Source organism: Coptis chinensis, chromosome 7, assembly GCF_015680905.1.
Source record: "Coptis chinensis isolate HL-2020 chromosome 7, ASM1568090v1, whole genome shotgun sequence".
Lineage (NCBI taxonomy): Eukaryota > Viridiplantae > Streptophyta > Magnoliopsida > Ranunculales > Ranunculaceae > Coptis > Coptis chinensis.
In genome coordinates, this window is record NC_141462.1 from 44259566 (window position 1) to 44284886 (window position 25321).

The 25321-nt window shown below is 41.6% G+C and overlaps 2 protein-coding genes across 2 annotated transcripts; both read right to left on the reverse strand.

Annotated features, from left to right (window-relative positions):
* Positions 1-7028: 7028 nt before the first annotated feature.
* LOC147487646 (uncharacterized) lies at positions 7029-10424 on the reverse strand. Its single transcript, XM_086574093.1, has 3 exons — positions 9610-10424; positions 7902-9204; positions 7029-7067 (listed from the first exon to the last, which is right to left on the reverse strand). Exons 1-3 carry the CDS (start codon positions 10422-10424, stop codon positions 7029-7031), a joined length of 2157 nt encoding a protein of 718 aa, XP_086430219.1.
* Positions 10425-10613: 189 nt separating this feature from the next.
* On the reverse strand, positions 10614-11321 carry LOC147487647 (uncharacterized). Its single transcript, XM_086574094.1, has one exon. The coding sequence runs from the start codon at positions 11319-11321 to the stop codon at positions 10614-10616; it is 708 nt and encodes a 235-aa protein (XP_086430220.1).
* Between the last annotated feature and the right edge of the window lie 14000 nt (positions 11322-25321).

The window sequence follows — 25321 nt, forward strand, 5'->3', positions numbered from 1 at the left end:
GTTTTCTCATATCAAAATGGTATTTCTAATGCCTAATTATACATGGCAATCTCTACCAATTAATAACTAGCATGTGAAACAACCAAACCCATTCTCATGGTGAGCTAATCACTTTCTAGAATTGAATAGATTATCACGACGATTTATAAGTTAACAACGATCAAGCTTCATCAAGGCTTCTTCAACCCCTCTAATGGAGGTTTAGCCAAGAATCATTATGCTCTCATTTCCAATCGGAATTGAATAAGACATAATTTAAAGATTCTAACTTTATTAAATTCAACTAAACAATAATTGAAATCTAAATTAACAACTAAGAAATCATTAACAAACAAGAATTGAAATTAGATCTAAGCAATTTTAAATAACAAAAATCGAAATTATCAAGAACTAACTATTTTATTTATCTAATGAATGATAAACAATGATTCCAATAACTAATCTAAAACAAGGAATGAAACTAATTAATGGAATGAAAAGTAATTAATTAACTAATTCAAAAACTCAAAACTAGCTTTAGATTATTCTCTAATGGCTACTTTCTATCCTAAGCTAATTGATACTTAAGAGCTAAGTCTTGTGTGTGGAAATGGAGAAGACCAGATCCACATTTTCGTGCATAGGCTGAGAATCCATGTTTTGGGTCGAAAAATCAAGCCCAAAGCCCAATTTCTTTAGTCCATAGGGCCCTTTTCAGCTGGCTTTGACTTCAATAGACTTTTCATCCACTTCTGCTCCTCTGATTGGGTCAAACTTTTGACTACTGGAAATCTCTTTCTGAGCCGGTTGTTTTGACATAAAATATGCCCAATTCTGAGGCCTGAGTCCAAAGATACGGTCTTCGAACGTTCTGCTGACTTTTGTGTGCTATTTCTGCCCGCGTTAACTTTGACTTTTCAGCTTTTGACCTGGCTTTACAAAGGCTTTTTCTCCTTGAATCTTGGCCTTTAATCACAGAACTTCTTAGCAACCAACCCTTGCTCCTTTATCTCACCAAAGTGGCACATTTCTACACATAATTGACTTCAATGCCTGAAATACATAAAAACACGTAATCAGCATTAACTCTTATTTATTACTCGCATAATTGGTCTAAAAGTATTATTGTTAAAGGGTTAAAACAACAATTTTGGGCTCTTATCAGTGTTCTTGAGAGCCAAAATTGTATGCCAGTTCCTTGAGCTCTCAAAACATCAAACATAGGGGTTGCTGGGAAGATCTGGGCTGGATCCAGATCCAAGCATGCAATTATTGGCCTGAAACTATATCGGCATGACGGCACTGAGGAAGACTCCCCCACTACTGTTTTGGCAATAACCTATTCATTTTTTAAATAAATAGGACCTATCGTTATTAAACACAGTGTTGTGCTCATGGCACCAAGTTACTTTCACAAAGACATGTCTCTATTGCGATCAAACTCTTAATTACAGTTAACTTGAATGGCTTTCATGATATCCTGATTAGATTCTGGTTATGCCTCATTTTAATCTGTTTAGCCTACTAGTGTCACATATTGTTGTTCCAAATGAACTTTGGGGGCATCAGGGGTAGAGTATGCATAGTAGTATATGTCATATAACATAAAATGCTTTAAATGTATGCATAAACTAGAAAAGTTGTAGAGCTCAGTAAGTAAAATAGTATATGAGGTACATAGCTCAATATTACATACCCACAGAATAATTGTTCAAAAATAATTGTTTATGTGAGTCATCAACTAAAAGGCCTATGAAGCAGGGGTAGAATCAAACTTTGGTTCACCATCAGTGCTTGCTGCTGCACCATCATCAAGAATAGACTAGGTGGTTGGATTAGTTGGAACGGTTGAAAGCTGAACAGAACACTAACCTGAAGCTGGAACTGCTAGAAAAGGAAGCTGAACGGGAGGCATGTCATCATCGGTGTCTTCTTCAGAAGATGAGGAGGCATCAGGCATAAGTTCATCCTGGATAGTTGAGATACTGGTGTCCAGATCAGGAAACAAGATGAAAGGGTTGGTCACGCACCCCTGATCATCCAACTGAGAAACATACCTAGTAGCTTCAATAGCCTCCTCAAACTTAACCTGTTTGGCTGCATTCAATGACTCTTCAAAAACATCAAGCACTCTCAGAGCAAAGTGAATGGCATTTTCATCTGACCTCTTCTTCACCTCCTTCACCACTTGGGAATATAACTCAGAGGTCAGCAACCTTCTTATCAGAGTGAAGACATTTCTCTTTTAGAGCCCTCTCATAGCCTGATATGACCTCATTTGCATCGGTAATGGCTTGGGCAAAGGTTCCCATCTCGGTGTTTGTATGGTGAAGTTCCCCTTCGACCTTGTCATGTTTTGCTTACAAGGTGGTGAAGTGGGCGCGCAGTTCTAAGAACTTCACTTTCGAAGTGGCAGCATCAACATCTCCTTTCTAGGCTTTTTCTAGAGAGCCCCGAAGGTTGGAGATCGTATCTCTCATATTTTTGAAACCAGTATCAGATTTCTTCTCTCTAGCTAAGAGCTGGTCAACCTGGATTTGTAGCTCCTCAGTACTTTTCTCAGCAGCCTCTTTCGCCCAGATCAGCTCACTAGTAGCCCTATCATCAGTGACTATACCCGCTGAGGCTGCAAAGATGGGCTCTTTCATAGCTAAAAAGTTATTCACTAACTAGAAAAGGATATAGAGTGTGTAAGTGAAACAATAAGAGAAACAAAACATTGAACAGAGAGGGAAAGGCTTACCTTGGCAAAGTGAACAGCAGATCGGTGAAAAGACAGGTCCAGGCTCCCATCCATGTTGGCTTCAACCTTGTCAATAGGAAGTCGCATAGCTTCCAGAACTCCAAGTGCGATATCAACATCATTAACAGAATGCTTGTTGGTAACAGGTAGTTCATCAGTTCGTCCCCAGCTCCTCATCTTCATAATCATCTCCTTTTAAGAGGAATTTGGAGATCTTGGCGAGAAGGAAATGTAGTCACTCACCCCCCCCCCCCTCTTATCACTGAATCGAGGAGGAGGGAGAGCGATAGTTACAGTAGTTATTTCAGTAATGCCATTCCCCTTACGATTATCAGGGAGGGAAGGGTCAAGAGTTAGAGGGACACTGCCGCCAGTTTGTCCAGAACCTATAGGAGGATCTGGAACTAGTAGGGGTACAACTACTTTCTCAAAACCAGAATAGGGAATAGTCACATGAACCTTGAAAAGTGTTTCTTCATTCATAAAGAAAGGGCAAAATTTCATTTTCTTACCTGATGGGGCAACATCAGAAGCAGAAGCAGAGTCAGCTCTCTTCAATCTAGAGCGATTGGACACAAGTACTCCCCTTTTAAAATTGCTTGCTGCCAGCAGCTCATGAGGCAGTTCAGGGCCCCTCCTACCAGTGATCACACAATCATCACTGACCGCAGGCTCCTGAACTGAGCTCAATGTCACAGCATCACCGGAGGCAGCCACAAAGCTCTTGTCCTTGCGGTCCCTTCTTCTTCTAGTACTCAAAGAGGATTCATCCTACACTGCAGGAGGAAGAAGTCCAACATCCTGGTCCATGTTACAACCCAATCCTTGTTACTGTCACTATTCACTAGTTCTTAAAGCACTATTCCCCCTCTCACTCTCTATTGGTCGCTCTCCTCTCTTTTTTTAGGTCTTCCCTGGAATATTAATGAATCTGCCTCCCTTTTTCCTCTTTTCCTCTTTCTATTTATATCTATTTCTTCCTCCATCCAGGCCCTCCACCTATCCCTCCATCTCGGGGTCTCCTTCTCTCCACGTGTAGGGTTTCCGTACCGCGACCATGTGCATTAGCTCTGATCCTGTACGCCGTGGCTAAATGTCCTAAACTGCCTCGGGAGTGTCCACCCACTGATGTCCATGGTCATTAATCCTACCACTACAGATGCCCCCTCTCTAGTCCGCGATCTTCCAGCGATCGGGGAGTCGAGAGTCCAGCTCATTCTATCTCTTTGCCATGACCTTCCACTTCCCTCGCATCGCTAGATTCACGTGCACCCCACGTGCTCACTGCCTGCGTCCTTTCGATTTCTGTGTCTCCACGCGTCACCCCCTGGCTAGTCCCTTTTGGTGTCTCCTCGATTTCAGCTCCCCTCAAATTATGATTTTGCCCTTCCCTCTTATAAAAGCCCGCTCGATTCTTCCTTCTCTCTCATTTTGCCTTCTACTTTCTTCTAGGTTTATTTTCTCAACCACTCCCTCATCTTCCCTTTTTAGGTACTCTGATCCAGCGCGCGTTCTTCACCTGGGTTTTCCTTCCACTCCAGCTTCTGTAACTACCACACTCTCCTTTCCACAGGTTGGTCTTCTTCCCTCTCTACTTCCTTTATCTTTTGTACTGAGCATTACTCTTTTAAAGTATGATTCTCTCTTTCTTCCTTCTGTGAAATCTTTCGCCAATGTCGGACTCCAGATCCGACGCCTCCTCCTCCTCCCCTTCTCGCTCTGTTGCCTTTCCCCATCTTTTTGATCCCATCGAGGCTCCATTCACCTCCGGGCAACCCTTTGCCCTTCCGCTGCCTCCACCACATAGCCATAGACCTAATCTAGAGGCGATCAAGGCTGCCTATGGCATACCTGCTGATGTCACCTTAGAACACGTGCCTGACTTAACTTACTTTCCCCATTTAGTCCCTTACAAACCGGGGTGTCTCGTGGCCACGGTAGGGCAAATCGTTGCTGGACTCCGCTTACCCCTCACCCACCTTGATGTCGAGGTATGCAACCATTTTAACATCCCCCCTTGCCAAGGCATCAGCAACTTCTGGAGGGTCATGTATGCCGCGAACCACTACAACGAATCTGGGATACCCAAGATAATGGTTCGCGACATGACCGTTCACTTTTACATAAAAAAGAGCACCAAGGATGTCAGTGTGGGATATCATTCCTTCTGCGTCCGCCCTAGAAAACAATATTTTGTCCTTCGTGTCACCTCTTCCGACAAAGTGTGGCACCATTATCCGTTGTACATCTCAGGAAACTTCCTGTCCGCGGATCTTCCTCCTAAACTGAACCTTAATCACCTGGCTTTCCTTCCCAGTGGTGAGTCCCCCTTTTATTTATCATTCAATGTGTATGTACCTTGGTTCCTCATCTGATCTTGCAACTCTTTTCTACAGGTTGGCGACCAGACTCGAAGTCGCGACCCTACGACCATATCTCCTCCACCATTTTCCAGATGCTTCGCGACCTTGTACCCTCTCAATCTACAGTTCTTGGAATTGATCCCACCACCGCCACTCCGCCCCCCTTTTTTTCCGCCCCCCTCCACCTAAGGAGTGAAAACCTCGGAACTCCCAGCCTACCAAAAAAAGACGACCCTCCAAGAAATCACAACATCGCACAATCACTGCCCGCCAACCCCTGACTCTTTTCTCCAACTCCCCTTCCCAGTCCGCAGCTCGTCACTCTTACCAGTCCCTGACCACTTAGGAAGATCAATATTTGTCCCCTCATTCTCCCTCTGCCACATCTCCCCACTCCGATATGGGTGCTAACAAGAGGAAACTATTTGACAGCGACTCAGATGAGGATGTCATTACTGAGGTTGCTCCCTCCACTGTAGCCCACTCATCTCCTAGACCGGCTTTAAAGCGTCCGCGAGTCTCTGCCTCCGAAGAGCCCCCCACCAATCTGCATACTTCAATTTCTGCTGCCACTGTCCGTCCTGAACAGTGGCCTAGTAAGGAGGCGGCTTCCCGATCTGGCAAAGGGGTCGCTGACCCTGTCCCCACTTTCTGCCCTACCTTCAAGGTCCACAATCACATCGTAAATGCCAATGATTCGGCCTTGGAGAACCCTGCAGTGGCTTCCTCCCTTTTTTATGGGTCTCACCTTCCCAAAGACCTCGCTTATGACGAAGGGGGCTCCTTTGATCATCACAGAACCTCATTTTACACCGGCTAGGAGAAGGTATCCTCTTTCTCTCCCTAGGTAGCTTTCTTCCTCTTTTATGACTAGCCTGACCCCTACTATCTCTTTCAGATGAGTTTGGACATCTCCTACATAATCTGCGGCCTCTTTGGTGCGAGGTCCAAAGTTGAAGTGCTGGAGAAGGAAGTCACCCGTCTTGAACAGTTAAATGTGGCCATGAAACTGGACAAGCTCATAGCACAGGACAAGCTCAAGTCAGCTGAGGCCTCATACTTGGCCTACATGGATAAGGTTAATGACCGCCTGAGCCACCAACGTGAAACCTTACTCTCACAGCATAACGCAACCACCGCAGCTCTCTCCAAGAAGCACCAAGAGGACACGGCGGCCCTTCTCAAGCAGCATGAAACTAATATGGATGAACTTCAGGACCATTTCTGAGTGCTGGCCGATAAGAGGGTGGCCAAGAAGATCAAGGAGGAGTATGACCGGCTTATCAAGGAAGGTTGGCTCCTTCCAGAAGCCCCTGCACCGGTCCCTGGAGTTGATGTGGTACCCGCGGATCCTGCTTTCTACGGCGGTCCTTGCTCCTGAGGTAGCGGAGATGGTGGCTGGGGCCATTGATGCGGCTACGGATGCCGCTATTGAGGAGGCTGCTGATGTTATGGTCTGCGAAGATGTGTAGATGTTTTTTATGCTCTGACCCTAGTTTCTGAGTGCTTTGTCTTGTTGTAAAGACTGTTGTCTTTTGCTACCCATGTTACTCTATACTTTTATTCTCGTTCCTTCTCTCTAAAGATCACTGCTGAGGGTTGATTGCCTCTTTTTTATTTTGATGATTGTATTATTTGTCTCGCAAAATCTGTTTTGTCTACTCTTCATCTCTTTGTGGGCCCAATACGATGTAAGGCCCTTTGTGTAATGAAGCTTGTGTTCCTATATTATTGAAGGCAACTCGATTTGCCTTCTCTCTTTTGGCTCAGTCTCTAGATTGCCTCTTAGGTGTCGGGGCACCTCCCCTCTCTGCGGCATGTGGCAACTCCCTTGCCTTGGATCTCATGTCCGCCAACCGGGTTAACTCACTTTGCCCCGATTTGGTTGGGACCTCATGTCCCTGATGGGGCAGCTCATTCTTGCCTCATTTTAGTTCGGACCTCTAGTCTGCGATGGGCTCATCCCCTCCACCACCTTCACTCTGAAGGGCAAAAGATATTTAATGCAACATTGTCCATCCCAAAAGTGCTATGGTTTTATATATTTACAAATAGCTCATGCAGTTGAGGACCTCTCCTATTACATTTACTCATGAAACTTTTTCAACAACCTCACATTCCAAGGTTTATCCTTCATTCTCCCTTCCATGGTTTGCAACTTGTAAGTACCCGTCCCTCCAATGTTAACCACGGTATAGGGCCCTCCCAATTGGGCCCTAATTTCTCCTCAATCACTTTCTTTGTGCTGGGGTCACTCTGCGAAACACCAGGTCTCCCACTTTAAATATCCTCAATCTCACCCTCTTGTTGTACTACCTCTGGAGGCGGCGGTGATACTCTTCCAGCCTTATGCACGCGGTGTCTCTTCTTTATTCAGCCAAACTCATGTCCCTAGACAGGATGCCCCAGTTTGCCCCACTCTCAACAGCCCGTGTTCGGGTGGTAGATGCTACCATTTCCAACGGTATCACGGCCTCTATGCCATATGCCAGTGAGAAAGGAGTCTCCTGAGTGGTTGTCCGCGGTGTCATTTGATATGCCCACAACACATAGTTTAATTCGTCGGCCCAAGCCCCTTTTTTATCCTCTAATTTTCTCTTGAGATTGTTGAATATGGTTTTGTTGGAAGACTCTGCCTGTCCATTGCCCTCTGGATTGTAGGGGCAGAAAATCCCTATTTCACCTGATGGGCCGCCAAAATCTCTTCACCTTAGCACCAGTGAACTGGGTTCCATTATTCACAATAATAGCGTAGGGCAGCCCGAACCGACATATTTGTTCTCCCACATGAATTTGACCTCTTGCACCTTTTTTACCTGTTGCAGTGGCACAGCCTCAATCCATTTGGTAAAGTAATCGGTAGCGACCAACATAAATCTCCTCTTGCCCCTGGCCATGGGCAGCGGCCCCACTATATCGAGGGCCCACATTGCAAATGGCCATGGACTAGACACATTGTGTAGCGGCTCAGCTGGGGCAAATATAGACTGAGAAAACCTCTGACATTTCCCATATCTTTGGGAAAATTCCACAGCATCCCTTTTCATGTGAGGCCAAAAGTATCCTTGTGTCAACAACCGGTGGGTCATTGTCCTACCCGCTGAATGGCTCCCACAATCTCCCCCGTGTAACTCCACGAGCACTTCTTGCGCCAGTCTCGGTCCCAAGCATTTTAGTAATGGCCCATTGAAGTTCTTGCGGTATAACTCCCCTCCCATTAGCGTGTACCTCTGGGATGCCTGTTCCAGCCTCCTCTTCTCTCCCTTATCAATCACCTCATGTCTTGATAAGAATTGTTTGATAGGCTCCATCCATCCTTCCTCTTCTTCTGCGGCACTCAATATCTCTGGAGATTCCTCGGTACTTGGTCTGTCCAATTTTCTTACTTTGACAATCCTCTCCTCTGACCCTGGCATGGCTGTGGCTACATAGGCTAGGGCATCTGCATGGCGGTTCTCCCCGTGGTTTAGATGTACGAATCGGATTTGTGTGAACTTCGCCGCCCACCTCTGTACGACTTGCAAATATCTCGCCATCTGGGGGCATCTCGCCGCGAATCCGCCGTTCGCTTGACATACCACTAGATTTGAGTCTGAGTATACGATAAGTTCCTTCACCCCTAAACCCTCCGCCATCCTCAAGCCCGCGATCACAGCTTCATATTCTGATTCGTTGTTTGAAGCCGCAAATCCTAACTTCATTGTTTGTTCTAGCCTATTGTTTTCCGGCGTAACCAGTACCACACCTATTCCGCTGCCTGCATCTGTGGCCGATCCATCCGCGAATACCCTCCAACCATTCCTCTCATCCCATAGGTTCAAGTGATCTTGTTCCTCTTCTCGCTCGAGCTCTAGGACCATCTCTTCCCCCCACGTGGGATCCTCTGCAGGAAACTCTGCTAAAAATTCCGCAACTGCCTGAGCTTTCTCCGCCGTCTTGGTCTGATATTGGATCTCATATGAACTCAGCATCACGGCCCATTTCATCATCTTTCCTGATTTCTCAGCCCTCAAAGCTTGCTTGAGGGGCAAGTTCGTCACTGTGTGAGCTTCGAAATACGGTTTCAACTTCAGGGCTGAGAATATTAAGGCAAGAGCGTACTTCTTCACACGGCTGTACCTAGTCTCCGCGTCTAACAAAGTCTTACTTTAGAAATACACTGGCTTCTCCATTTTATTCACCACGCGAACGAGAACCGAGCTGATTGCATACTACGTGACCCCCAGGTACAAATACAACTTCTCGCCCATTTTGGGCCGCGACAACAAGGGTTCCTCCCTTAGATATCTCTTTAACTCTTGAAACGCTTGCTCACACTCTGCTGTCCATGTAAAATCTGTGGAGTTTCTCAACAATCTATATAGCGGCCTACATTTGTCGGATGATTTTGAAATAAATTTGTTTAGGGCCGCGACTCTCCATGCCAATCGTTATACCTTCGTCACCGTTTGAGGTGAAGGCATTTCCACCAATGACCTTATCTATTCGGGGTTAGCCTCTATTCCTCGCTGCGTCACAATATACCCCAGAAATTTTCTCGTGGTGACTCCGAACGTGCATTTCTCTGGGTTGAGTTTCAAATTGTAACTTCGCAGTATACTGAAGGTCTCCCTCAAACCCTCCAAGTGTTCTTCCTCTGACATGCTTTTCTCCACCATATCATATATGTATATCTCGAACCTCTTTCGAATCTTGCTCTCGAATATTTTCTCCCCTAACGGTTGAAAAGTGGCTCCTATGTTTTTCAACCCAAATAGCATTCTAGTATAGCAGTACGTTCCCCTTTCCACTACGAAGGATGTCTTTTCCTGGTCCGGTCCATACATCGCAACTTGGTTGTATCCCATGGATGCATCCATAAACGAAAACATTTTGAACCCCGCAATTCTGTCCACCAACTCATCTACTCGCGGCATAGGATAACTATCCTTGGGGCACTCCGAGTTTACATCCGTAAAGTCCACACACATCCGCACCTTGCCATTTTTCTTTGGGACCGCGACTATATTAGATAACCAGTTCGTGAACTCCACCTCTCTTATGATTCTTGCTCCTTTCAACTTGGCAACCTCCTCTCGAATTCCTTCTGCGTACTTAGGTCTCATGCTCCTCATCTTCTTTCTTACTGGCTTTGCATCCTCCCTCATATGCAGTCGATGACATGCAAAATCTGGGTCCAAACCAGTGATGTCCTCTATCCCCCACGCAAACATATCATTGTTCTCCGACAAACACTGTACCAGTTTACTTTTCCACTCTTCCGATAAATTTGCCCCTATTGATGTAAATCTCTCTTCTTCCCCTGCCCCCAAATTCACTAACTCCACTTCGTCTAACATCTTCGGACCCGTTGCAACCTCTTTCTCCCCCTCCACGGCCCCGCACTGTAATTGCTATGCCTGTCTTTTGCTGGGGTTCAATGATTCCCCTCCAGGTCTGCGAACTATCCTTTTAACGGTATCCTGATGACTGTTCTTCAATGCTACCTGATCGCCGCGGACTTCATACATTCCCATTGAAGTGGGGAATCAGATAACTTGGTAATAGGTTGAAGGCACCGCTTTCATCTTGTAGATCCAGCTCCTTCTTAGGATCACGTTGTAATGGGAGTTCCGGCTCCTTCTTAGGACCACCATAAATCTTGAGAACACAGTCACAGGCCCTGTCGTCACTAGCAACAAAAGCTCTCCCTTAAGCTTCGTGATACTTCCATTAAACCCATACAAACTGGACCGCGACGGCCTCAGTTGCCCTGGATCAATCCTCATCTCATCTAACGCCCCCCTAAACAACAAGTCCACCGCACTACCACAATCAATCAGTACCCTTTTGACCATGTAATTGCCCATTGCCACCGTAATGACCAACGCATCCTCATGTAGAGTGTCAATAGCTCGGAGATATGCACTGGAAAATATAATCTTATCTTCCCCATTCAATGCCCCTGCGCTATACCGCAGTCCTATGTTTGATTCATTGACCTGCTGAATACTTTCCGCCCTTCTTATCTTGTCTCTGTGGGCATTGTGGCTCAGAACTTCTCTACTCAAAATAACATTGATGGTTCCCAATATTCTCCCTGGAGCTGGCACCGGCTCTACATTCGGGGCCTCTGCTATAAATTCCCTCATCATTCCCTTCTCTATCAACCTCTGAACCAACCACTTTAACGGATAACAATCATTAGTCTCATGATTGCGAACCTGGTGGTACGCATAGTAAGGCTTGCTTGACATTTTGGCAGGTACGGTTCGCGGTCCCTCGTACCCTTGCATGTTCTTGATCAATGGTAATATCTCACTAAACGGCCTGTTTAAAGGCATATATTCTAACTCGTGGTATGGCTTCCTCTCCCTCAGTTCCCTTCGAGCTATCTCCCTATTCCTTTCCGGCCGTGACGTATGGATGCGATATATATCGTTCATTAGCTTTGTCCGATGACTCGATCCTTCTGTGATCCCCTTCTTTCTCTACCAATGTGGCCTTCGCCCCCCTCTTAAAGTCCTTCTGCATTGCGTCCTCGTATCGAATATACTTCTCTACCCAAGGATATAACTCGTGAAGCGTCGCGATCTCATTCTTGGAAACAGACTAATTGACCCCTGTTCCAGGCCGCAAACCTCTCTCAAACGCTATTACTGCAGTCCTCTCATCCAAATTCTCTACTTTCAAGGTCTCGGCCTTGAAGCGGCATAAATATTCTTTTACCGATTCCGCCGACCTTTGTCTCACATTAAATAAGACCGCGATGTCCACAACTAGCTTTTTCTGATATATAAAATGATCTATGAACGCTTGCTCCAACTCTTGGAAATTAGTTATACTCTTGGAAGGCAACCGATAATACCAGTCCGAGGCTCCCCCTTTCAAGCTGGCCGGGAACATCATGTACCGCAACCCATCATACCGCGACTCTTGTCAGAGTGGCATCTGTTGTATAAAATGATGAATGTGATCTGCTGGGTCTCCCGTTCCATCGTACCTTTTGAACCTTGGTTGATTGAACCTCTTTGGCACCTCCGACATCCATATCGCATCCGCTAGTGGGTTGCAGTTCAATCCAGCTACTACCTGACTGGCCGTGCCTGTTTGATTCTTTGTATGTTGAAGATTTGCCTCTCAGTTGTTGTTTATCATCTCTTGGACTTGCTCCATTGTTAGTCCCGTGAGCAGGTTCTCCACCAGATTCGGCCCGTGCTCCTCCTCTTCCTCAGCCCTCTCATTCTCTGACCCCTCACTTAGCTCTTCCCCGACTTCTTTCTCCACCCTCTCTCTGTCTCTTCTCAACTCTTCATTCTCCTCTCTCAACCTTTCGATCTCTTCTCACATCAACCGTGTTTCTTCCGCCGCTCGACCCTCCTCCTGTTCTTCCCCTTCCTTGATCTCTGCTTCCAGTATCGCGTCTTGGACTCTCACCTTTTTTGGTCTACCCGCTGCTTTCTTTGGTGCCATTTCTATGCTGCTCGTATCTTTCCCCACAGATGGCGCCAAATGTTACAACCCAATCCCTGTTACTGTCACTGTTCACTAGTTCTTAAAGCACTATTCCCCCTCTCACTCTCTATTGGTCGCTCTCCTCTATTTTCTTAGGTCTTCCCTGGTATCTTAATGAATCTGCCTCCCTTTTTCCTCTCTTCCTCTTTCTCTTTATATCTGTTTCTTCCTTCATCCAGGCCCTCCACCTATCCCTCCATCTCGCGGTCTCCTCTCCACGTGTAGGGTTTCCGTACCGCGGCCATGTGCCTTAGCTCTGATCCTGTACGCCACGGCTAAATGTCCTAAACTACCTGGGGCGCATCCACCCGCTGATGTGCATGGTCACTAATCCTACCACTACAGTCCACAAGAGGAGGAAGTATTGTGCACCCAGAATACACAGCATTTATCCCAAAAAGGGAAAAGTCGGGGGCAAGTTGCAACAATTTTTCAGCAGACATGTTGAAATATTCAAAAGGATGGGTGGGATCAGGAACTATCACCCAAGGCATCCTCTATTCCTTGGGGATCTTGGTGAAGTCCACCATAGCAGCATCAGTTGAAATTAGTTGATTCCAAGGGGAAGAGTCATCTAAAGAAAAATAGCAAAGAAACTCAGTCGAAAGACTCTTATAGTGATTGCAAAATTTGTTAGAAAAGACTCTTACTGGTTGGAGCATGAGTGTGTTTTCTGGGAACAGGAATTCCCACAGGCTCACCCTCAGCATCAGAAGGACGAATGTCCCACGCATCATCCAACACACAGAGACGGTAATCAGCCCAGCTTTCATCACTCTACTTCCCCTCGAAAAAGGCAATCGGAGATTTCTTGTCTCTGGTCATAAGATAGTAGTAATATTGGTCTCGAATACCCCGGACCTCGTAAAAGTACCCAAACACCCAACGATTAAAAACGAATCCATGCCTCTTCGCCAACATGGCAGAATACATAACAATTCTGTAGAACAAAGGTGTTGCTTGACCAAAAGCAAGATTGAAATGAATCAGGCACTCTCTTAACAGTGGGCGGAGGGGAAGAGTGAGTCCAGACCTGAGTTGATCAATGGTGATAAGTGCCACTTCTTTATAGGCCAACTCATCTGACAATCTCCCCCACTCTAGGCCGATATCATCAAGGATGTGAAATTTCTCTGAGATCAGTTCCGGGGAGGAAAGATCTCCAAAGTTTACAAGTGACCAATTGGGATTCATGATCAGAAGTGAGAGAAAGTTTCAAGTTTTGGTTAAACCCTAAACGGGAGATCAAAATGTTCAGTATATAGGGAAAAAGTAGAAGAAAGATAATGAGGGTTCTCTAACCATATCTTTAATATAGAGATAAGATGGACGGTAGCGATTAACCCAAGCACCGCATCTTTTCGGGATAGAACTGCCATTATTACCTTTTTCGGGAAATGGCGTGACGGTTCGAGCCGTCTTTTCAGAGCCTTAATTAGTTAAGTATGTAAAATGGAAAGCTCGCAATAGCATTTTCTGGGATGATGGGAAGCTAAACCAGCAAAGGATAAAATGTGAAGTCCTCAAAGGGGTAAACACCGCTGGCATCCTTCTATCGGGGACAATGAGCAATTCTGCCATAGATCTTCAAATTCTGCACCAACTGAATATCAAACGAAGAGTGCGACCAGCGAGTAAAATCAGGGAAGTGTCTTGGATCCCTCCTGATATAGGGGTAGTCAAGGCTAACACAGATGGGTCGGCAATCGGAAATCCAGGAAATGGGGGTGCGGGAGTCATTTTTAGGAGCTATACGGCTGAAGTTCTGGGCACTTTGGTACAAGGTTTAGGGGTCACTACAAACTATGAGGCAGAAAGTTTGGCAGTGGTTTTGGCGGCCGAAACTGCTGTGAAAAAAGGATGGCAGAAAATCTGGATAGAGAGTGACTCTATGGCAGTTGTCTTAGCATTCCAAAAAGGAGAAGTCCCATGGTGGCTGAGAGCACGGTGGTATAGAGCATCAAGGAGTACTGACTGGAAAATCTCGCATACACTCAGAGAAGCAAACTTTGGAGCAGATGTCGCAGCAAAACATGGAACAACTTTGCAAAAAGGAGAGATCTATTGGAGTCCCAATAGACCCCCCTTCATTAGGTCCCTAGAATGTCCTCACCGGACTTACTACAGATTTGATTTTTAGAGTCTGTTGTAAATCCATTTTGACTGAGTTGTATTCTTTTTTTACCAATTAATAAAACATCCTACTTGCATGCAAAAAAAAATAGTTAAGTATGTAAGCAGTTCCAGTAACTGTTTAGGAAAAAGATTCTCGCGCCAAAAGCAGTGTCGCTCCAAGCGCCCACGTGCTAGATGGCACGAGAGGGGGCATCTGTAAGGGGGATTTCCCGTCATTGAACAGATGACACGTGTATAGGAAATAACCTAAGACTAGATATGCCTAGAATGAGATGAGGACCATCGGATCAGTTCTGTGAATAAGTAATCTCGTGCTTAGCATGAGTGTTTAGTGGACATGTGCTAAGTACGTGGCTGACCGCCTCTAAGTATAATAGTTCTCCAAGTTATTAGGAACTGATATAGATAGTTTCTAAACAGAAGGAAACTGAAGATAGTGATCTCTGATGATAAGGAAGGAATCATGATGACATATATTAGGAGTTATCTTTTAGATATAATCTTCCCATACATAATGGGATGTTATGATGAACACGGAAACTTACATCTCATAAGATATGGTATAGATTTAGACTTCCATAAGAAAAGGAATCCTAATAGGAAGGCAAAGTCTAGAGATGGAAGGGAACTCACAACGATGAGGACAGTCCTAACCTTAGGACTCTCGTAGCTCTTCCTATATAAACCATAAGTATTCTCTCTTAGGAACTACGCAAAAGAGGGTTTGATTCTCCGAAACAAATAAGGAGATACATAGGCAGCCGCCAGGCGGTTCAATCCTGAACTCACAATCATCTCATCCCTTCTCTACTAAGTAAAAGCTTCTAGATCACAAGGCACAGAAGAAGATCAGGGGATACTTGGAAACTCCCCTACATACTCCATTAAGGATCATCTTCATCAAGCATGGACACTCAAAAAATCATTCCTGAGCAATCCTTCCAGGCTATGATGAACTCCCTAACTTATGGCCTTCACTTCCATGACTACATCACCAACATTGGGTGGTCTTCCCTACTTCTTCAATTGGACCAAACTTATTCTCCAAGTTTGGCTACATAATTTTATGCAAATATGGAAGACACACGAGCATTCAACGATGAACATGGTTTCTTCCTAGACGGGTTTATAATCACAGTTGGGGACACATAACATATTTTCTCTGAGCCAACGATTGCCCTAACTTTGGATCTGCCTTATTACCAGCCAGCAACAACTTGGTCATACATCATCCAAAATTCATGCCATTCATTTTCATGGCCTCATTTTTGCTGGACATATGGTGATGGGCTAGCACAGATAGATGAAGCAACACCTGGCAGATGGCCAGAAACCACCATTCCCTTAGCAAGCATGATCATGAACGTGGGAAATGTGATGTTGTTTGTACTTCTAAACATCATGGGAGATTAGCATTTTTCTACTGCCAATGACATTGCATGTGTCGTCTTCAATACTCTTTCTCAAGGTCATACACTCTTTGATATCATAAACTGTGTTATCACTAATTTGAAAAGAACACGCAATTTTCGGCACGAATATTTACTTTTACCTGTAACCGCATGACGAATTATGAGGACACATTTTGCACAGTTTTCAGCCACTTTTAACGACTGGGTTAAAGTAGATTCTATGTGCCCTGTAAACAAACTAATTCGTTCATTAAGATTTCGGGCATGGCGGCGACCGTCATGGTACCTGAGGTACGTCTGCTGTTTCCCTGATGACGATGATATGTTGGCACATTTGAACGAATCAAGGGTACCACAATGGAGCACCATTTGGCAAACCATTACATATTGGCGCGATGCTAAGGAAATGCATTTCACTCGAGATGATAAGAGAAAGGCAGTATATATATATATATATATATATATATATATAACTGTACATAGTTGTGTGTGGTGGGTGTGCTATCATTTTTCCTTTTAATATAATATCTTTGGTTATAAAACCTTTATGTTGCAGATGTCCAGTCCTAATTTTGCTCATAGTTCTCAAGTAATTTATTTCTCTTCATACTTCGAGGACGAAACATCATTCTGTTTGTGGGTGCTTTATCCCTGTAGCAAAAATTAGGCAACTTGTAGGTTGTATATAGTTTTATTCTAAATAAATGTACTTTGTGGCAAAGTCTTGTTTCTTTTTCTATGATGAAAATTGTCTAGAAATCTCACATTAGCATTCGAATTAGGTTTTGTTCTTAAAAAATTGAAGATAATACGTACACAATAGTTTTTACATCTTTTCATAAGCATTCATGCACTTAGTATCATTGAATGTACATAGCAGTAAGTTTCTAGAACCCACGGTTAGTTTACTTAAATTACCAATCCTATAAGAATCTAACCAAAAAGCCTCGATATGTGTAAATTATGAGTAATGACACAGAGGAGTAGGTTTTTCGAGTAGAGAAAATCACGTGTCTATTTACTTGATCACTATCTGAATCCTAGGTGAGAATTTAGGCCTTCTTTGAATTGACATAGCCAAAAATTCATACCTATTACAAATTTTACCGCTAGTCACCCCACTAAACCTTTCACTTTCACCAAAAAATTCCTTACCCATCTATTAAACCAACTAAAATAAACCCACCTAAATTATAAGTATGAGAAATAAGATGAAATGTGGAAAAAAAAAATAAGGAGAAAGACTTGTCCCAAATCAAAATCAGTTACTTGCTTCAGAAAAAAAAAAAAAAAATATATATATAAATATGTTTCCAAAAGTCAAAAGAAAAATCAAACTCCCAAAAATCAAATCAAAAGGAGTCTAAAAGCTTAAAAGTTCCAAGCAAAGTATGGAAACTCACGTAGAAGCAAAAAAAGAAAACAAGGATTTCTCTAGTGTAAATAGCTTGAAGACCTTATTCTCTCATACTTGTCGTTTTTTATTTTCCATTCCATTTTCTTCTACACTACCACCTAAGCCCCATAATACCTAATAAAGACCTCTAGCTCATTTAGGAGTAGGATGATGTGATACTAAGTAGTAGACGTGATTGATCGACCTTGGCTCCTCTGACTGTCATTGAGATGTGAGGAATAGTGTGCCACTACACACTGGAGTTAGCAAAACCTGAGTGGAAAAATTATGAGTGAATTTGTATTTTGACACATACCTGTGAGAACTTATTTAGGGATGCTCTCCAAAGGATCCAGAAATGGCCCTGCTTGTACATTTCAATGTAAAGTTCATTGTATGCATGTTTATATGTAGATGTTTTAATTATTATGTGTATATTAACTTGAGTTTCTCCGCTAGTGAGATGTATAGATATCTGAGATTAATTAAGGGAACAAGCCTTTGTTACTGAGTCATTGTAGTATAAGTGAAGTTTGTGAGTATCTTCTCTGGAAAACTCTCACGAGGCTAAAACTCACCCACTAGGGAATTCCTAGTGGTTTAAGGCCTTGTTACATATAGTCAATGCAACCGCTTTCTGTGAAACGAGAATTAGCTTAGGACTACACATTTTTGGCCACTTATCTATTTTAATGTCTCTTCTTTGCTTAAAGACAAGAAAAGTGTTGTTTGGGAGTGGTGTGATAAGTACATAAAATTATAATATAAAACCTCATAGAGACATAGCATTTTGGTTAATTATGTGTTTCATAATAATAAATTAATGATATTTTTGTGCTTTTACATGATTGAGCAATCAACGTGAAAATGAGGATAAAAGCCAGTATTTAAGCACGGAATAGTATGTCTACATGAAGTATTTCAATTTAGCCCACGTGAAGCTCAATAAAGCCCGACTAATGCCCAGGGAATCAAACATGACAGTTCCAAGTCAGAACAGGATCATAGCACTAGAAAAGCACAAACTTCTGAAGCCCATATTTGCTAAACCTAGACTCCAATGGCGGAAAATAAACCATTAAATAGATCAGTGCGGCGAGCTCTACACATAGGCAACACTTTGTAAAAAGTCAACTTTTTTTACTCGACACTGGTCAAAGCATGAGGGACCCACTATGCAGACTCACAGAAATTGGTGACCAAGCTCATACGTCAAGCTTCAGCACACGTAAATTTGCATGAAAGACTTTTGTGCATAACTTGGCACAAAAGTCATCAAATTTGATGAGGTGGCTTGAACAAAGTCTTGTTAATTAGGACACAAACTCCAAAGTGGTGGCTTGATTAGGTGAAAAAGGATTAGGTGGCATGATTAGGTAATTACAAATCAAATTTTGGCGCAAGTCTAGACAGGTGGATACAAATTATGTTTTGTAATACAAATTCATATGGAAATGAAAAAAAAGAGCACTCTCATTAGCCATAAAATGGAGGCTTGATGGGCAAGACATAACTTTTGCTCCGTAGTTTAGTTTTGTTATGGAGTAGAAAGTTTCCACCTTTGTATTTTTGTTTTGGTTTTGTTAAGTTAATTTGATAACATGTTTTCAATTCTAACTTGTTAATTAAAGTCATTTCTAAGATGAGTATTGCAATATTAAATAAACTAGTACAATTCTCTTTTTTTATGTTTCTCAATTTTAGTTTAATCTAAGTTGAGTAACTAGCAAATTAAGTCACTTTGGAAAATATGTTTAAAATATTTGTAAAATCCTGCTTAAATAATTCCCTTATAGAGAAATCTTCATCTGGTTGTTAATATTGAAAAATACACGTGAGCGAGGTATTTGAACAGTCGCTATTCGAGTGTGTGTGAGAAACGCGTTCTTTACACATGCAAAAGTGCAATTATCAACGATCTCAAGGACTCAGAGAATTCTTCGTCTAGTTTTGGCATTTCCACAAGATTGTGGTTCATATCTGCAATAGTAAGGATGTCGATCACAAATTTGTTCCATCAATAAATTTTTAACGACCAAACTAAATTATAATCCACTTTCCACCATATATTTTATTCACTATTTTCCAAGCACTTCATTTTCTTTGTCCTCTCTGCCTAGATCTTCATAAATTTTTTCAATGCCATTTTCCAAGTGTGTCGAGTCCAATACATACTCTTGAGTTTCTTTTGTCGGAGTTTTCTCATTTATGGGTGACGATGCATTAAGGCATGTGAGAGAAATTGTGACTTCGGACATATAGTCATCATCATAAGATTTGGAATTCTCACAATAGTATAGTGGAGGATGATGGGTTTTTAACTGGTTATGAGTATAAGGATGGGCTTTAGCAATTAGCTTTGTTATAGTAACACCTTGTTTCTCTTTTCGGTTGGGTTCTGGGCTGGTGGGAAAAATATTAGTCTCATATGTGGTATCTTTTGAATTAGATTGGAGAAAACATAAAGTAGTTGCTATTTGCTGAGTTAGTATTGTTTGTTTGGCCATTTCCTAGTAGAGTTGGTCTATGATGGATGGTGTAGTAGAATATGAATTTGATATGGACGGTGATGTGAATAGAAATGGGTTTTGGGTGAAACTATACTCTGACTGACCATATGGATATATGAATGGTGGTTGACTATTTGTGGTGGAACTCTATGAATTGTCGACATGATTAGAAAACTCTTGAGTGTATGGGGTACTAGGGAAGTTTGAAAATTGAGGTTCATAACCGTAAAGATTTCCCGTAGTAGACTCGAATTCGGTATATAATGGACAATGAGATAACTAGTGATAAGGACTACCGCAAAAAGAACAAGGTTTTGGGTTTGCATTGTAATTCCATGACAGTTACGATGCATATTGGTAAGACATGAATGCTCAATCAATGATAATGCACAAATAGTAGAAATTCATCTTTTTTGGATTTTTTTGAAAATATTTGCTTAGTCTATAGATTACTATACCCTGTTTAAACAAAGAATTGGGTGTCAAACTAGGATGGATCTACTACACGGCTCAGAAGAGTAAGCAATCACTTCACCAAGTGGTGTGCTACCAAGAATCTCACTCACGATGAATCTAGGGGAGGGGAGTGAGGAAGGTAGTTAGTCTACCGGAATTTGGTAACTAATTACTCTAAATCCTCATGGCTATATTTTTGTCCTTTTCTGGAGGAGCGTAACTACTTTAAGCTCTAATTGATTGATTTTAATTTGTTTATTTGGTCTAGTGCTTCAAAAATCAAGCAACGCCCGATTTATCTACATTGGGGAATGACTTTCCAATGGTTGTTATGTGGCTCGAGTTCAGCCTTATACGTGAATTTAAATTGCAGTGTGGAAATTAAAATTCAAACAATCACGTAAGCATGCTTGAACACACAAAGTATCCTCTTACATGGGCTTCGAGGAGGTTAAGAATTTACCTCTCAAATCGTGCTTACATACTGCTTGAGGAGAAGGCGACATTGGTTGGCGCATGATCTGAAAATCAGGCCCAACCATTTGAGCGTTCCCTGTTTTAGGTTACAACAAAAAGGTCCACTTAAAATGCCCACAATCCGGGTTTTTAATAATTAAACAACTTTGCCTTCTAGGGCCCAAAATATAAAAGTAAACTAACACTACTACTAAGACTAATAGATTAACTAGTTTAGATAGATTATCTAGATCAACTAGAGTTAATCGTAATTAGAGTGTTGATTACCAAGTTAATTCAAAGTGCGCGAGCATATGATTCACAACTCGCCTCGCACACTTGAACTTCCCAAGGCAATCAAAACTCTAACTCTTGGTAAGTTTCACAACTTTAACCAAGTTGTTCACTCATGTTCATCCACATAATCAATTAAAAACTCATTTTTTTTTTCAACAAAGTCCACTGATTTATACTACTCTATTACAAAATCTGAGCCATTAGTTACAACCACGAATCAAAACTGATTTATACTACTGTGTTGAGGTGGCTGGGCGGTCGCGCGCCACCAGTAAGGCGATCGCCCGGTCGGTTCTAGCCAAGTGTCTCCGTCTTCCGGCACTAGCTTCAACTCCTCTCTAGCAGTTGAATGTAGAACCTGGATTTGAAATAAAACAGATTAGTATTGAAAAATAACGAAATATATCAATAAAATTTAAAAAAGACAAGAAATGAAAGGGTAAGAATGATGCTTCCCTCCTTAGGTGCTCAACCAAGCATCCATGTTCCTTCAATCCATGATGGCGGTGCCATTTGAAGTTTTAGTTATGGGAGTTTCAAAGTTTATTTGAGTGAGATTCACCATAAATTGTTTAGAGCTTGAATAAATGGGAGCTTGAAGGAAGAAGGGTAGGTTTCTTAGCTTTTAGAACTTGTTTTTGGTTAACTCTAGTTGTATTAGAGAACATTATAAAAGACTTTGTTGATTGAGGAATTCAAACATAACTTTGAAAGAAATGACTTGATTGAAAGGAAAAACACAACTTGAAAGAAATAACTTGATTGAATTAAAGAACAAAACTTGAAAGAAATAACTTGATTGAAATGAATAACAAAAAATAAAATAACTTGAATGTAAATGACTTGAAAATTAATTCCTACACTACTCCTATATGACACTAGAATAAGTCTAGGTGCATTCTCTCATCCTACTTTTGAGTTCTTATACCCCCTACTTTTGCAAAAGACTCATTTGCCCTCTCCCTCTACAATCAAGACACCTCACTAAGGCTGTTTTATACTTTTCCATTTTGCTTTTTCTTTTTCATTTCTTCTTGATCAAACTAGGTTTAGAGAAAGCCTTCTTTTGTGTCAAGGACATCTATATCTGGCCTTTAGAATTAAGGACTTATCTTTCAACTCTCTGGTTTTGAGTCCTTGACCTTTGACCTTTGACTCTGACTTTGACTTTGACTTTTTTTAGCACTTTTTCATAGCAGCTCTGAGTCTTCAACATAAATATAAATAAAGCTCCTTTTGGTGCTATGTCGCAACTTTTATGATAAGTGCTCTGAATTGCTCTGTAATCGGAAAAAGGTAATAAACGTTATGAATTGTCTTTTCATTACGGGTAAGAAGGGCTATAATGCAGTAATATAAGGGTAATAAAATGCACATTTGGGAGCTAATCACCACCCCCCAAATAGCATTTTTCTTGTTCTTAAGTAAAGATGAGAGAAAAAACTAAGATCACAAATGAGTGATTTATTATAAATCATATTAATCTCGTTTCGCGGAGTGCGATTGCATTGACCATATGCAACAAGGCCTTAAACCACTAGGAATTCCCTAGTGGACGAGTTTTAAGCCTCATGCAGTCCGGATCTTAGAAGTACATACTTATTTTAAGTTAAAATAAGTACGTAAGTAAAACTTCACCTATAAAATGAATTCAAACCTAATTTTTTGTAGATATCATATACTCACCATAAACATCTTCTCTACAAAATTTTAACTCATTTGGAATTCTCTAACCTAGGTAAAAGATAATTGCAAAAATAGTATTTTCTGGAGCGTTGGATTTCTTTTTAAAAATGACAATAATTTTTATCTAGGTTAGAAGTTTCCAAATGAGTTGAAATTTTGTGGAGATGGTCTTTATGGTGAATAGATGATATCCATTAAAAAATTAGGTTTGAATTCATTTTCTATGTGAAGTTTTATATATATATATATGGGTTGGGTTCAAGGGACATATATAGAAGACACATAAGTTAACTCACACTGTGAGCCTTCGATCTAATAAAAAATCAACGGTTGGAAAAAGAAACAAACAAGCACCACTTAAAACTGGTTCTGTCCACTTGAACCGGGTTTGGGATTAATATGTTTTCCATGCAAAATAGCAATGAGAGAGAAAAACCCACAGTCTTCTCCACCTAGCTCTCGGTTTTTTCTAGTTTACTTATCCCTTTCATTAAATACGTACTGAACTCATGATCAGAGAGAAGACAAAGGTACTTATCACAAATTTCTTCTCATTCTCTTTTTATTAGTTTTGTAAATCCAAATTTTTAATTTTATGGAAGTTTTCAACTCCTAGTTTTTTGTTGTGTCATTTACTCAATAGTTACAAAATAAGTAGTTCTCATGTAATTCTACCTTTTGTTTTAGGTTCAACCAAAAGGGAAAAAGTGACGGAGAATGTCAAATCTAAATATTCATATGAGATAAGGTCTGGGAATGAAAATTTGAACCAGAGGAACAGTTTGTCCCCAATCGAAAATAATGTCACTAGACTAGCTTCAACGCCTATTGAGGTTGAAAATCATAAAGAGCCACATGCGGGTATGCTTTTTGATTCAATTGATGAAGAAAAAGATTATTATCAGGAGTACGGTCGTTGAGAAGGTTTTACAATTAGAATAAGGTCATCCCAGAAAACTCAATCTTGTGTCGATGAAGTCACAAATGTGCTATTTGTATGTTCACGTGAGGGAACTCATAGAAAGAAGGAACAGAATGTTAATGGCATGGGGAAAATTCGTAGTTGTTCAATTGTCAAAATAGAGTGTTTAGCAAGTATGTGGATAATGTACATGAAAGAAACAAAGAAGTGGAAGGTTACTATCTATGAGAATGGACATAATCATAAATTTGTTACTCCGATTAAACAACATCATTTGCCGTCTAATAGGAATATGCCTACGCCTGCTAAAGATTTAACTGAATCATTTGCCAGGGAGAACATGCAGGTGTCAAAGGTTCCTTCTCTTTTTATGGGTGATCTGATTGGCTATGGCGATAGAGATTGTTGGAATCACTTGCGAACAACAAGAGAAATCAGAAAAAGACTTGGGGAAGGTAATGCTCAATCAGTTATAAATATTTTCCAGAGAAGGTATAAAGAAAATCCCTAATTCTTCTTTGCCGTGCAAGTTGACCAAAAAGGAAGAGCGACAAATTTTTTTTGGGTTGACCCAAGATCTCGTATGGCATATGAACAATTTGGTGATGTTGTAACCTTTGATACTACTTACAGGACAAACAAATTCAAAATGCCATTCGCCCCATTCATTGGGGTCAATCATCACTTCCAATCCATTCAATTTGGTTTTGCACTTCTTCATGATGAAACAGAGGCAATATTTTATTGGTTGTTCAAGACATGGGTTGAAGCAATGGGAGGTCGGCATCCAACCTCCATCATCATTGATCAATATCTTGCTATGTGTTCTACCATGAAGAAAGTTTACCCAAATACTAAACATCGATTATGCATTTGGCATATAAAAAAGAAATTTGGTGAAAAGTTGGGACACCTTTATTACGACAAGTCGAAGTTCAAGACTACGCTGGAGAAATGCATTCACTTGACATAAAAGGGTGAAGACTTCGAGAGTATGTGGAAAGCTTTAATGGAAGAGTTTAAATTGAGCAGCAACTCTTGGCTTAATGGTTTATTTGATATGAGAAAATATTGGGCACCTGTGTATCTCCGCCATACATTTTATGTTGGTATGAATACGACTGGTCGTAGTGAGGGGGTTAATGCCTTCTTCAATGAGTTTGTTAATTGTAGACCCAATCTAGGAGAATTTGTTATTAGATATGATGAAGCTTTAAAAAAGATTGTTCGAAATGAGTGCGATGAAAATTTTGTTTCAGAGCATAAGGTTCGAATCGTGAATGAGCACAATTTGCTATTAAAACACGCGGAAAAGGTGTACACTTGGAATATTTTTGAAAATTTTTGTATCCAATTGGAAAAGACAACTAAATATAAAGCTAGTGATCCAATACGGGATGGAGTTTGTGACACTTACATAATTAGTGATCGGCTTGGTGGTCCGGAACAATTTATGGTGAAGTGGAATAAA

Bases quoted from the DNA above. Each gene is read 5' to 3' on its own strand.
- LOC147487646 (XM_086574093.1), bottom strand. From the start codon at position 10,424: ATGTTAGACGAAGTGGAGTTAGTGAATTTGGGGGCAGGGGAAGAAGAG. The intron at 9,205-9,609 runs GTATATTGTGAC...CGCGGAGACTAG, and splicing joins ACCACGAGAAAATTTCTGGG to GTACAGCCGTGTGAAGAAGT. The intron at 7,068-7,901 runs GTAAAAAAGGTG...TTTGCCCTTCAG, and splicing joins AGGCTGTGCCACTGCAACAG to AGTGAAGGTGGTGGAGGGGA.
- LOC147487647 (XM_086574094.1), bottom strand. From the start codon at position 11,321: ATGTCAAGCAAGCCTTACTATGCGTACCACCAGGTTCGCAATCATGAG.